Source organism: Salmo salar, chromosome ssa04, assembly GCF_905237065.1.
Source record: "Salmo salar chromosome ssa04, Ssal_v3.1, whole genome shotgun sequence".
Classification (NCBI taxonomy): Eukaryota; Metazoa; Chordata; class Actinopteri; order Salmoniformes; family Salmonidae; genus Salmo; species Salmo salar.
The window spans coordinates 67,959,799-67,974,708 of record NC_059445.1 but is presented as its reverse complement, the minus strand read 5'-3'; the positions used below and the strand labels follow the sequence as shown (position 1 = coordinate 67,974,708).

The 14,910-nt window shown below is 41.4% G+C and overlaps 1 protein-coding gene across 5 annotated transcripts in view; it reads left to right on the top strand.

Annotated features, from left to right (window-relative positions):
• Positions 1 to 14,910, top strand: part of LOC106603719 (glutamate receptor 4) — a 209,658-nt gene that overhangs the window by 170,380 nt on the left and 24,368 nt on the right. For 4 of the 5 annotated variants that reach the window (XM_014197748.2, XM_014197742.2, XM_045717277.1 and 1 more), the window contains exons 9-11: positions 381 to 485; positions 5,509 to 5,715; positions 7,654 to 8,027. In XM_014197748.2, coding sequence (XP_014053223.1) covers positions 381 to 485; positions 5,509 to 5,715; positions 7,654 to 8,027 — 686 coding nt within the window. Of the gene's footprint in view, positions 1 to 380; positions 486 to 1,536; positions 3,733 to 5,508; positions 5,716 to 7,653; positions 8,028 to 14,910 lie in introns of those variants that run through there. The other variant, XM_014197747.2, reaches the window with a different exon arrangement.

Below are 14,910 nucleotides of genomic sequence, written 5' to 3'. Positions count from 1 at the left end.
CTGATTGGCAGAGGAAGAATAATGATTCCAAGCACCACCCTCCTTTTGAAGCTTCCAGTCGGTTATTCGAACTCAATCAGCATGACAGAGTGATCTCCAGCCTTGTCCTCGTCAACACTCACACCTGTGTTAACGAGAGAATCACTGACATGATGTCAGCTGGTCCTTTTGTGGCATGGCTGAAATGCAGTGGAAATGTTTTTGGGGGATTCAGTTCATTTGCATAGCATCATACTGTACGAACACATACACCCTCTACACACACTGAACACATACACCCTCCCCACACACTGACCACATACACCCTCTACACACACTGAACACATACACCCTCTACACACTCACCCCTGTGTTTGACTCAGTGTCCTCTCTGTCTCCAGATGGGTTACTGGACGGATTCAGACAAGCTGGTTCTGATCCAGAATGAAGCCCTCCTTCCCAATGAAATCCTGGAGAACAGAACTGTTGTAGTCACCACTATCATGGTAAGACACACTACAACCCTACATACACACATGCGCATTCGTGCACACGCACACAAAGAGACACACAAGCACAAAAGAGACACAGACACACACACACCATCTAGCGCGCTCACGTCTTAATGTTCTCCCGGAAAGGGCTTTACTCTACCTTCCTCTGCCTCGGGGCAGACGTTCAGTTACACAAACACAAACATAATCCAAAACACTCACCAACACTGGCACTGCAGATGCTTTTGAGTCGTTGTTACACTAGGTGTGATGGAGATGTCATTGTAAACATGTCACTGTAAGTGCAGTACCGACCATGACTAGTCTAGTCCCCTTTATAAAATGCATGAGCTGTGCTCTGTATCCTTGCCAGAGACTGCTACACATGCATTTTAAGAGTTGTTATTTAATGAGGCCAGACAAAGTCAGATTCTATACTCAAAAACACACACGCACACACACACATGCACATGCACACACACGTACAGACACACACACACACACACACACACACACACACACACACACACACACACACACACACACACACACACACACACACACACACACACACACACACACACACACACAGAAACTCTCTGGGCTGATGTGTGCTGTGATGTCAGAGGTTGTGTCCTCCCAAATGATACTTTCCTGTTTGCTTGATATTTGTTTGTTAAATTCGGTTTTTCCTTCTTTTTGCACTGATACTGTAACACTCGGTTGCATGTAATGTGAACTATGGGTACTAAATCAGGATTTTCACACTACTGAGCTGAACCGAGCCGAGCCAAACCAAGCTGTGCTGAGCTGGCCTGGTAATGCATTCATCCTAGTTGCTGGAACCGGGCTGACAATGTGAAAAGGAAATATCCGGGGCCAGCACAGTTTGTTCGGGTCGGCATGATAGTGTGAAAAGGGTGAAGATTTACTGTGTTTCTGTAAGTTAAGGTGGTTAGTTATAGGAGATGGAGAGAACACGGTAAGGAAAGGCAGAGTGAGTAGAGGAGGGATGGAAATGGGATTGGAGAGTCATACCTCAGCAGAATCCTCCTCTTTTCAGCCGCTGGTGAGGAACCCCATTTTAAGAAACTGAGAAAATGGACACAAGCTGAGCCCAAATGACACATCCCTTATTGGGAGACTGACGGACAGTGTTGGACACAGCCAGAGCCAAAATGAACCCCCTAAAGACACAGACTGATGCAACGGAGAGATGCGTTGTGAATTCTAATGCACACCTTATTAGAAAACTGACCCAAGGGAAGGATCTATCCAGAGCCAAAATGAACCCCTTCAAGAAGACCCAAAATGGACCCCTTCAAGAAGACCCAAAATGGAAACAATCTGACCAAATGTTTAAGTAAATGAACAAGAATGTGGCGGAATAGGAGCCACAATGGACCCTTCTTCCTGCCTAAAGACACAAAAATGTTTGTTCTTCTAATCAAACATCACATTAACATGGTTGCGCTTAACTGTGTGTGTGGATGTGTGCGTGCGTGTGCGTGCGTGTGCTTGCGTGTGCGTGCGTGCCCGTGCATGTGTGTGCTTGCGTGCAATTGGTCTCAACCAACTCTAGGATCTAAATGTTCTTATTACATGAATGTCCATGCCTGGCATATTGCAGATGATTATGGCTAATACAGTATTTGAAAATGAAATGCAAAAATGTAGGAATAGATGTTGAGATTTTAACTAAAAAAGACTGCTCTGAATCTGTCAGTTTCCATTCAATTTTTGTATATAACTGCTTTATAATACACCTTCAAAAGCACTGCCTAAGAAATAGTTTTATAGAGCATGATAATATCAGTGTTTAACCACTGTGTCGGATAGAGTCTCTAATGTGTGTTTGTGCTTGATAATGTACTTGATAATGTTTGTTTACTGTAATATACACTAATTAAGCTTTTACTTCAGTATTACATTCTGTGGTGACTACAATAAGACAAACAGTAACAAACTGTTTTGGCAATGCATTGGAGAGAGAGAAAGAGAGAGAGAAAGAGAGAGAGAGAGAGAGAGAGAGAAAGAGAGAGAGAGAGAGAGAGAAAGAGAGAGAGAAAGAGAGAGAGAGAGAAAGCTGGCATGTTTTGTGTACATCAAACCAGAAGGAACGATAAACTCGGGAGTTGGCATTCACACGGCGGAGGGGGAGTTTTGCTTGTTGTCCATGCAATGCTTTTGTTTGTGGTTTTTCTGGCTTTCATCAGCTACCATATGGCCAAAGGAACGCTCCAGTGAAAAGAGCCAGGCAGGTAGTGTCTGTTCAGCTGTTTCTCATGTAAATATGCTATTCTTTCTGATGACAAGCCTTCATTTGGGCTCCTGAGTGGCGCAGTGGTCTAAGGCACTGCATCTCAGTGCTAAAGGCATCACTACAGACAGCCTGGTTTGAATCCAGGCTGTATCACAACTGGCCGTGATTGGGAGTCTAAAAAGGCGGCGCACAATTGGCCCAGCGTCGTCCGGGTTTGGCCGGTATAGGCCGTCATTGTAAATAAGAATTCGTTCTTAACTGGCTTGCCTAGTTAAATCAAATAATAATAATTGGACTGGTATAGCAATCATTAATACACAGTGGTAGCTCTGAATATGGCTAATCTCTAAACTGATAGCAAATGCCTTTGTCTGTCGCTCACCTGAGTCAATGGCTATATTATTCAAAGGGTTTCAGACAAAAAAGCAGTTTTTTATTGGTGTTAATCAGATAATGAATATACTTTATAACAATGGCACTCTGACTGAATATATTTCAGCAGAGCTTGGAACTGCACACCTTTCTAACCCTACAGTATTGAACGTCCCATTATTTTCCAGAGGGAAATGTCATATTTTAACCTTCTCAGAGTGTATGTGGGATAACGTTGCAGGAAAACCCTACAAGGGACCTAAGGGGAACATTGCCTAATGTCTTTAGAACTGCTCCTGTTTGCTAGGGGTATGTCAGAATAAGAAAGGCGGGTAGCCTCCAGTACATATCCAATCAATACCCACTACTACAGCTAGTATCCTGTTTCACCATGAGGAATGAGAGATGGCTTTACAATTGTTCACATTCATCAAATGCCCATTTACACCTCATATCAAGGACAAGGCAACTGAAAGGTGTTTTACCCTAACAGCAGCAGCTGGGGGACTTACTGAGAGCACCTCAACGTTTTCAAATATATTTTTCCACTCATGCTTGAAATGTGCTCAATTTACTGAATGTCATGCAGCCAAGTGAAAAATAAAGGTTTGATTTGTGCCATAAGTGGTTGGTGATGACTGCGACACAGAGATGTTTTGAGAGAGACAGAGAGAGAGAGATGTAGTATATAGTCAAGACCCATTATTTTGAAGTTTATTATTGTATATACTCCTCACCTATCAGAGAGAGAGATGGAGTATATAGTCAAGACCCATCATTTTGAAGTTTATTATTGTACATACTCCTCACCTATCAGAGAGAGAGATGTAGTATATAGTCAAGACGCATCATTTTGAAGTTTATTATTGTACATACTCCTCACCTATCAGAGAGAGAGATGTAGTATATGTATATATATATATGGATATCATAAGGTGAATGCACCATTTTGTAAGTCGCTCTGGATAAGAGCGTCTGCTAAATGACTTAAATGTAAATGTAAATGTAAATGTAGTATATAGTCAAGACGCATCATTTTGAAGTTTATTATTGTACATACTCCTCACCTATCAGACAGACTGTGTATTTGTCAATTCGATTGTCAACTCCAACTCACACACATACACTTACTGGACTCTCTTCCTTCTACTTGTGTGTGTGTGTGTGTGTGTGTGTGTGTGTGTGTGTGTGTGTGTGTGTGTGTGTGTGTGTGTGTGTGTGTGTGTGTGTGTGTGTGTGTGTGTGTGTGTGTGTGTGTGTGTGTGTGTGTGTGTGTGTGTGTGTGTGTGTGTGTAACGCTATGTCTAATAGGGTTCATTACCCACTGAGACAAGGGGTGTGGGAGATTATTGACCAGCCTGTCAGCCATGATCAACTTGGATGTGGAGAGTCTGGAAACATTTCAAATCTGCTGCTGACTTTCAGCATTCTTTAAGAGTTCTTTAAGCATTATCAAAGTTTTTTCAATGTCCTTTCTGTCTGTCTCTCTCTGTCTTTCTGTCTGTCTCTCTCTGTCTTTCTGTCTGTGTCTCTCTGTCTTTCTCTGTCTTTCTCTGTCTGTCTCGCTTTCTCTGTCTGTCTGTCTGTCTGTCTGTCTGTCTGTCTGTCTGTCTGTCTGTCTGTCTGTCTGTCTGTCTGTCTGTCTGTCTGTCTGTCTGTCTGTCTGTCTGTCTGTCTGTCTGTCTGTCTCTCTCTCTGTCTGTCTCAATTTCTCTCTTTCTCTGTCTTTCTCTCCCCTTCTGTCTCTGTCTTGCGCTCTCTCTCTCTCCGTCTCTGTATCTCTCTCTCCCTCTCTCTCTCTGACTCTATGTCTCTGTCTCTCCATGTCTCTCTCTCTCTTTCATACTGTATCACAGTACCATTTTAAATAATAGCCAGTGTAACGTTCAGTGGCTGTTTAATCATCCACATCTGTGTTCAAGAAGTTGAAACATTGGTACATAATCTTTGAACAGGAACTCCATATTCATAGAAAAGCAATCTTGTTTGTCAATTTTGGAAGATCCACACAATATCATACTGTAACCACTATTTGTTGCTAAATTGTGTAGGCCTATTTCTTGGTCATGTCTACAACATACATACTGTATGTGTTTGTGCACGCTTGTCTGCTGTCTATTTTTGAGTGAAAAATCCAACGGGCAAAACTGGTTGAAATGACATAATCATCACGTTCTAATGACGTCAATTCAACCAGTTTAAAAAATGTATTAAAATAATATCATTATGACGTCACTTCAACAACATTTTGAAACTGGTTGAATTGACGTCAGTACAACGTCACTCATTATGACCTGGTGTCAACCAGTTATGCTCGCTGGGCAAGTGACTGTCTGTGAGCGGGGGACATGTTTGCCAGTTTGACCCTGTGGTCCCTGTGGTGTGTGTGTCACTTTGTAGGAGGGTCCATATGTCATGTTGAAGAAGAACTGGGAGTTGTACGAGGGCAACGACCAGTACGAAGGCTACTGCGTGGACCTGGCCTCGGAGATTGCCAAACACATTGGCATCAAGTACAAGATCGCTATCGTTCCTGACGGAAAGTATGGTGCCCGGGACCCGGAGACCAAGATTTGGAATGGCATGGTCGGGGAGCTGGTGTACGGGGTAAGAGGGACAGGGGACTGAGGTGTGTGTGTGTGTGTGTGTGTGTGTGTGTGTGTGTGTGTGTGTGTGTGTGTGTGTGTGTGTGTGTGTGTGTGTGTGTGTGTGTGTGTGTGTGTGTGTGTGTGTGTGTGTGTGTGTGTGTGTGTGTGTGCGGGCACACCTTGATTTTGTTGACCCACTTTTAAAGTTTATTTGATGCTGGGTTTCACTCACACTTTTTTGTAAATCTGTTTAGTTAAAGGCAGCCAATGAACTGAAGACACAGAATCAGTTGTTTTAAGCACAAAACACAGATGGCTTGATACCTGTCAGTTAGTCAGTTACCTGGACTACTTCAAATAGTTAGATCTTGACCAAACTAAACCTTGGGATAAGGGATCTTTTGGTGCTTATTAGGGTGGAAAAATTCCAGAAATCGTGGTTGGATTCCTTCTGATTCCTGGATTCTCACAACCGGGATTTATAGTGCTAGGGGCTAGAGCTGGGACCAGTGTAGTGTGTCAAGTGTGATAGAGGTGTAGGGGTTAAAGTGTGCTTTGTGTGTGATGTGTTAAGTTTAAGAGGTGAGAGGGTTAAATGATGCCGGTGCTTAGCTACCTCCTGTCTGTTGCTAAGAGATAACAGGATTCATGTACAGGTGTAGGGGGTGTTTGTACAAGGGGTGAAAAATGAAGGTACTGTACTTTAAAAGTGTGTGTGTGTGTACGTGTGTGTGAAGGTTTAGAGAGATTGCAGGGCTCTTACAGTGCAGAGGGAAGCTGTGAGCTCAGAGCTTAGCCCGTCAGCACTTTCCTGTCTCTAAGACCTTGCCTGGTGACCATTCACCCTCTGACAGTCCTTTTCAAAGCCTGTGTCACCGTGAAAGGTCTCCCCCCATTTCAGCCCTGTCATGTATTTTAATGGTTCCTCAATGCAAGCCAACCTGTCATCTTAGTAATTAATGCTGAGGACGAGGGAATTTGTATCTCTGTTTTTTCTCTCTCTCCCTCCATGCAATGTGTCGGCTTGTTGTAATATATCAAACTTTTATTTATTTTTTTTGCTGATAAATCCCAAATTCCCCACTGCAGACGTCCAGGCAGGAAAGGTCGGAAGTGTTGCTAAATCACTAACAATAATCTGGTTTGTGGATTTACCGTAAAGAAGCAATACGTGTATCCTGTGTCAAATTTTTCCGTCTTGTGTTGTACGCATATTTCTCCAACGCCGTTATTTGATTCCCTTCTCCTTCAGATCCACGGCCTTTCCAATTAAGCCGCTAGGATTAGAGCTACTGCCCGTCTTTTTCTATTAGAAACTGTATCATTGTAAGACGTGTTCAATCAGAAAAAGTGGCGAAATGAAAAAAGGCGGGATGGGGAGAAAATACTGGTGGTTGTTGTTGTTGTTTGTGATTTGTATACTTAGTGTGTCAGATAGGAGGATAGACAGATGTGTGAATGATTGACATGGTCGACTAAGAAGAGAGTTCTCGGGCCGTATCCATCAAGCGACTCAGTATAGTTTTTTTTAATCAGTTTTGCCTTTTAGATAATATTACATGGACAGGAGGGACCTGATCCTAGATCAGCGCTCCTGCTCTGAGATACTTGATACATACAGCCCCTGGCTTTTCTGGCTCTGACATACTGTAGCTGATCTTGTATGTACAGTACATGTATGTCCCTTTGGGGACAATTCATCTTTAGTACAATACATTTGGATAGGGGCTCGCCTCAGGCTCACACTCACTCACTGTAGTGTGTGAAGTTGACAGTGCTGAATAAGGTGGAAAGAGAACAAAAACATGTAGTCTACCTTTTTGTCCACTGTTTTGTCCACTGTTGTCTACCGTTTGTCTACAGTTTTATTAGGAGCTTAGATGACTCTCTAGTCAAAAGGCTAACCACTTCCGCTATTTCCCTTCCTTCTTTCCTTCTCCCCCCCGCCCACACACAGAAAGCGGAAATCGCTGTGGCCCCATTGACAATCACGCTGGTCCGGGAGGAGGTGATCGACTTCTCCAAGCCCTTCATGTCGCTGGGCATCTCCATCATGATCAAGAAGCCCCAGAAGTCCAAACCTGGGGTGTTCTCCTTCCTGGACCCGCTGGCCTACGAGATCTGGATGTGCATTGTGTTCGCCTACATCGGCGTGAGCGTGGTGCTCTTCCTGGTCAGCCGTTTCAGCCCGTACGAGTGGCACACCGAGGAGCCCGAAGAGGGTACCGACGGTCCGCCCAGCGACCAGCCCCCCAACGAGTTTGGCATCTTCAACTCCCTCTGGTTCTCCCTGGGTGCCTTCATGCAGCAGGGATGTGACATCTCCCCCAGGTGAGAGATAGATGCATTACTACTAAGACTGCATGATATACTACAGTACATGCACTCTACTACAGTACACACATACTACTACAGTACACACATACTACTACAGCAATATATTCTGAAATATTATACCTTGCCCAGCTGAGAGATAAATATGTCACTACTACTACTCCATTACACACACAGTATGACATTACACACATAGTACTAGACTATATCCAAACATCTCTTAGGTTAGAGACATATACACATAAATTAAACACATAGTACTACATTACATCCAAATGTCCCCACAATGTCCCTTTCTTTATTATGTTGAGTGTTAAAGGCTGGTTGCCATTGATAACAGCTGCCTCGGGATGCTATGGCTCATACAGTATACATGTTTCATTCACTGGTTAACTATGAGTCTCTTCACTGTCTGTTGCAGAACAACCATAGTTACTCCAATTGAAATTTGCACCATCGTTTTTTTGTCTCCTTAGTATTCACACCAAAATTGTCCCTTTGTGTCGCATAAGTGAAAATAGCTACAGTGGCAAGAAAATGTATGTGAACCCTTAAGAATTACCTGGACTTCTACATACATTGGTCATACAGTTTGATCTGATCTTCATCTAAGTCAAAACAATAGACAAACACAGTCTGCTTAAACTAATAACACACAAACAATTATACATTTTCATTTCTTTATTGAACACACTGTGTAAACATTCACAGTGCAGGGTGGGAAAAGTATGCGAACCCTTGGATTTAATAACTGGTTGACCCTACTTTGACAGCAATAACCTCAACCAAACTTTTTCTGTAGTTGCGGATCAGACCTGCACAACGGTCAGGAGGAATTTTGGACCATTCCTCTTTACAAAACTGTTTCAGTTCAGCAATATTCTTGGGATGCCTGGTGTGAATCGTTCTCTTGAGGTCATGCCACAGCATCTCAATCGGGTTGAGGTCAGGACTCTTACTAATCCACTCCAGAAGGCGTGTTTTCTTCTGTTGAAGCCATTCTGTTGTTGATTTACTTCTGTGTTTTGGGTCGTTGTCCTGTGGCATCACTCAACTTATTTTGAGCTTCAATTGGCAGACAGATAGCCTTACAATCTCCTGCAAAATGTCTTGATAAACTTGGGAATTCATTTTACTATCTATGATAGCATGCTGTCCAGGCCCTGAGGCAGCAAAGCAGCCCCAAACTATGATGCTCCCTCCACCATACTTTACACTTGGGAGGAGGTTTTGATGACAGTGTGCTGTGCCTTTTTTTCTCCACACATAGTGTGTTCCTTCCTTCCAAACAACTGAACTTTAGTTTCATCTGTCCACAGAATATTTTGCCAGTAGCGGTGTGGAACATCCAGATGCTCTTTTGCTAACTTCAGTCGTGCAGCAATGTTTTTTTTGGACAGCAGTGGCTTCTTCCGTGGAGTCCTCCCATGAACACCATTCATGTTTAGTGTTTTACGTATGGTAGACTCGTCAACAGAGATGTTAGCATGTTCCAGAGATTTCTTTAAGTTTTTAGCTGACACTCTAAGATTCTTCTTAACCTCATTGAGCATTCTGCACTGTGCTCTTGTAGTTATCTTTGCAGGACGGCCACTCCTACCACTCCTAGGGAGAGTAGCAACAGTGCTGAACTTTCTCCATTTATAGATCATTTGTCTTACCGTGGACTGATGAATATCAAGGCTTTTAGAGATACTTTTGTAACCCTTTCCAGCTTTATGCAAGTCAACAATTCTTAATCTTGTGTCTTCTGAGATCTCTTTTGTTCAAAGCATGGTTCACATCAGGCAATGCTTCTTGTGAATAGCAAACCTTTATAGGGCAGGGAAGCTCTAACCAACATCTCTAATCTCATCTCAATGATTGTACGCTAGGTTAGCTGACTCCCGACTCCAATTAGCTTTTGGAGAAGTCATTAGCCTAGGGGTTCACATACTTTTTCCAACCTACACTGTGAATGTTTAAATTATATATTCAATATACACAAGAAAAATACATTAATTTGTGTGTTATTAGTTTAAACAGACTGGGTTTGTCTGTTGTTGTGACTTAGATGAAGACCAGATCTAATTTTATGACCAATTTATGCAGAAATCCAGATCATTCCAAAGGGTTCACATACTTTTTCTGGCCGCTGTAAATATCATTGGCCTGAAGTTTGTAATAAGAATGTCTCGTCTCGGCTTATAGTTTCTAGTTTAGCCACTGTCTGCTGTGCTTTGGTGTGTACGTGTGTGTGTTTGTGTTTGGGCGTGCATTGTGATCTGTCTGTTTAGGAGGAAATTGGACTGCTGTCCCATTGTGTCTGGTGTGTGTTTCATACACTGTAGTTCTGCGTTCAACAGGCATGAGAGGTCAAAGGGTATATCATCCATTACTTACTATTATCTACCTCTCGTCAGATCATGAACCACCAAAAAATATTCAGTAACCAGTCAGTGCTGGGTGTCATTGCTTCCAGGTCAAGCTTCCTGTCTGTGACACACTTTTCTGCCCACTCACAGAGCATCTGCCTGCTGTTCTGTAGTCGGGATGAAGATCTTTAGGATTTGTGTAGTTATATTCATAGCAATTTCATGACAGACCTGGGTCAAATTTCCTAGATAATATCCTGTGTCAAATACTTAAACGTATTTGAGGTGTGCTTGGTCTAGTTTGGAGTTTGCACTTTTGGGACTATATTTGCTCTGTGATACAGAGAAAACTAAATCAAGCACAGTTGAATATTTAAAAGGACTTGAGGTATGTATTTGACATACGTCAAATAGGTCCCAGGTCAGCTTTATGATCCTTAGAGACATTTTAAAGGTAGACTCAGCGATATGAAGTTAGCATTACAATAGCAGTTATGGTGACTTCCGCAAAACACACAGACAGCTGAAAGCAAAAGGTTGATCTCCCCTGCATTATCTTTGGTTCATACTGCTGCTCGTGGTCACGTCATATCGCTGAGTTTAAGTTTAAGCTTTTGTAGTCTTTAATGGTTCCTATAGATATCTTAAGTTCCTCTAAGATTTAAGATTAAGAATGGAGTAAGACGGAGAGGAGGGACCAAACCCAGCCTGTATTTTTCAGCCCTCCTACACAGGACCAGAGCAGAGGCATACACAAGATGGAGAACACTAAGGTACATTAGACAAGAGCAACGTCAAAATGATAGCGCCCGTTACGTAGCATCCTATAACGTCCTATAGCACCTCGATCTTGAGGGAGCTATAGTGGGCCTATGATTTTGACTCAAGTCCACTTCATTTTAAGTCGTCCACTTAAGTTAACTTATTTCCCATGACAAGGGATCCTCATCCACAACATACTGTATGTAATTCTGGACACATTCCCAAAATTATCAGGTTTTCCAGAAATCACAGTTTGGGATTCTCGCAATCAAGAGGGAATACGCAAGACAAGTAATAATCCAAATGGGAATCCTCCAGCTGCAATTTCTGGAAAACCTGGGAATTTTGGGAAGTTTTCTGGAATTTTATTACTGCTACAGTTTAGTCGTTTAGTCAGTGTTTACTATTGAAACTCTACATTTCGTCTACATGTTGTCCTTATGTCTCTCCACAGTGTGGTCAGACTACTGTGTATATCTGTCTGTCTGTCCCACACCTATCACAGATAAAGTTGCAGTAATCCCACGGGCCCTGTCCCAATCTGTCAACAAAAGTTCACTACGGAGGGGGTCGATTTAAGTTTACCATGACAAGGGGACATGCAAATCCCCTCCACCGAGGGATTAGGGGACTTTGGGAGTGTGGAGAAAATGAGGGAATGCCAAGGGCGCAGTTTTAGTGAAGGGTTTAGGATTATAGCACACCACTCATCTGCAGTGATAAGGAAAGGAAGCCTGCGTACGTGCGAGGCATATACAGTGCCTTCAGAAAATATTCACACCACTTGACTTTTTCCACATTTTGTTGTGTTACAGCCTGCATTTCAAATGGATTAAATGTATATTTTGTGTCGCTGGCCAACACACAATACCCCATAATGTCAAAGCGGAATTATGTTTTCAACATTTTTACAAATTAATAAAAAATGAAAATCTGAAATGTCTGGAGTCAATAAGTATTCAACCCCTTTGTTATGGCAAGCCTAAATAAGTTCAGCAGTTAAAACATTACATATCCCTTTGAGCATGGTGAAGGGATTCTACCAAGCTACACATGGAATTGTTTTTAGATGTTCATACAATGGATCATTTAGCTATTTGATTTAGAATTTTAGTACCCCTTTAGGTATAAAAAAATATGTATTGAAAAATGATTTGATCAAATATTGAATTTGGCCTTTACTACTATAACCGATAGAAACACATCAAATAACATATTCAAAAATGGCAAAAAAAGAGAGTAAAAAAATTTACGGTTTTAAAGCTCAGGAAATATATACTGTATATATTTTTTGGACACCTATGTAACCCCTTATTTTTGTATTGGTTACCTTCAGATGAGTCCCGTGACACTTGTGGGGGTCGTAAGAGCAAAACCGAGAACAGTGAGATTTTAGGCTAAACCGTACATACATTTTCATGAGAAGACCGATTTTTGGGATGTTTCCTGGTCTGATAAACAGCACTGTAGCTCTGCCACTTCTCACCACAGATGTGGAAGGGCGACATACTGTAGGAGGATGTGGTGGGTTGAGACGTAGCCCATGCAAAAAAACGTCTCTAGCTTAAACTGACTATTTTTAATGGGGATTTTTTAATTATATTCATTAGATTGAAGCATTGTTGCTTCAATAGACTTAAGGATTTTAATTACACTTTGGATGGTGTATGAATAAACCCAGTCGCTACAAAGACACAGGTGTCTTTCCTAACTCAGTTGCCGGAGAGGAAGGAAACCGCTCAGGTATTTCACCATGAGGCCAATGGTGACTTTAAAACAGATACAGAGTTTAATGGCTGTGATAGGAGAAAACTGAGGATGGATCAACAACATTGTAGTTACTCCACAATACTAACCTAAATTACAGTGAAAAGAAGGAAACCTATAGAGATTTTTTTTCTTCCAAAACATGCATCCTGTTTGCAACAAGGCACTAAAGTAAAACTGCAAAAAATGTGGCAAAGAAATTAACTTTATGTCCTGAATACAAAGCTTTATGTTTAGGAAGAATCCAATACAACACATCACTGAGTACCACTCTTCATATTTTTGAAGCATGGTGGTGGCTGCATCATGTTATGCATATGCTTGTCATCCGCAAGGACTAGGGAGTTTGTTAGGATAAAAAAAAACATAGAGCTAAGCACAGGCAAAATCCTAGAGGAAAACCTGGTTCAGTCTGCTTTCCAACAAACACTGGGAAACAAATTTACCTTTCTGCAGGACAATAACCTAAAACACGAGGCCAAATATACACTGGAGGTACAGTTTTGACTTAAATCAGCTTGAAAGTCTATGGAAAATTTTGAAAATTGCTGTCTAGCAATTATCAACAAACAACTTGACAGAACTTGAAGAATTTTCAAAAAGAATAATGTCCAAATATTGTACAAAAGACTTACCCAGAAAAACTCACAGCTGTAATCGCTGCAAAAGGTGATTCTAACATATATTGATTCTAAATAAAAAATGTCTGTATTTCATTTTGAATACATTTGCACAAATTTATTACAACTTGTTTTCACTTTGTCATTATGGAGTATTGTGTGTAGATGGGTGAGACAAAAAATAAAAGTAATCAATTTTGAATTCAAGCTGTAACACAACAAAATGTGGAATAAGTCAAGAGGTTTGAATACTTTCTGATAGCATTGTACAGGAAGCCATCTCACACTGATGACATACAAATGTAGGATTTTAATTTGATAACACTTTTGTTGCTGATAATTTTCTTGTACCGCAGGAAATCCAGATGAGCTTTGTGATCTGCATAAATCCACTGAAAACCCACACTAACACACAGTTACAGTGCATTCGGAAAATATTCAGAACCTTGACTTTTTCCACATTTTGTTTTACGTTACAGCCTTATTCTAAAATATATTTTTTTCTTTCAATCTACACACAATACCCCATGATGACAATGTAAAAACAGATTTGACAATTTTGCAAATGTATAAAAAAAATAAAAACGAAAATATCACATTTGCACAAGTATTCAGACCCTTTACTCAGTACTTAATTGAAGCACCGTTGGCATCGAATACAGCCTTGAGTCTTCTTGGGTATGACGCTACAAGCTTGGCACACCTGTATTTGAGGAGTTTCTCCCATTCTTCTATTTAATAATGATGGAGGCCACTGTGTTCTTGGGGACCTTCAATGCTGAGGACATTATTTGGTACCCTTCCCCAGATCAGCGTCTCAACACAATCCTGTCTCGGAGCTCTAAGGACAATTCCTTCGACCTCATGGCTTGGTTTTTGCTCTGACATGCACTGTCATCTGTGGGACCTTATATTGACAGGTGTGTGCCTTTCCAAATCATGTCCAATCAATTGAGTTTACCACAGGTGGACTACAATCAAGTTGTAGAAACATTTCAAGGATGATCAATGGAAACAGGATGCACCTGAGCTCAATGTCAAGTCTCACATCGAAGGGTTTGAATGTTTATGTAAATAAGGTATTTCTGTTTCTATTTTTAATACATTTGCAAACATTTCTAAAAAATGTTTTTCGCTTTGTCATTGTAGGGTGTAGATTGATGAGGAAAAATTGTATTTAATGAATTTTAGAATGAGGCTGTAACGTAACAAAATGTGGAAAAAGTAAAGGGGTCTGAATACTTTCCGATGCACTGTGTATTGCACTTTTCATGTTGCCTACTTTTGTCCAGCTAATAGCCTGACCACCGATCAAGCAACATGGCCTAAATGATCAAATCCTGTTGCTGTAGGATTATTTTGCTGTGACAATATACA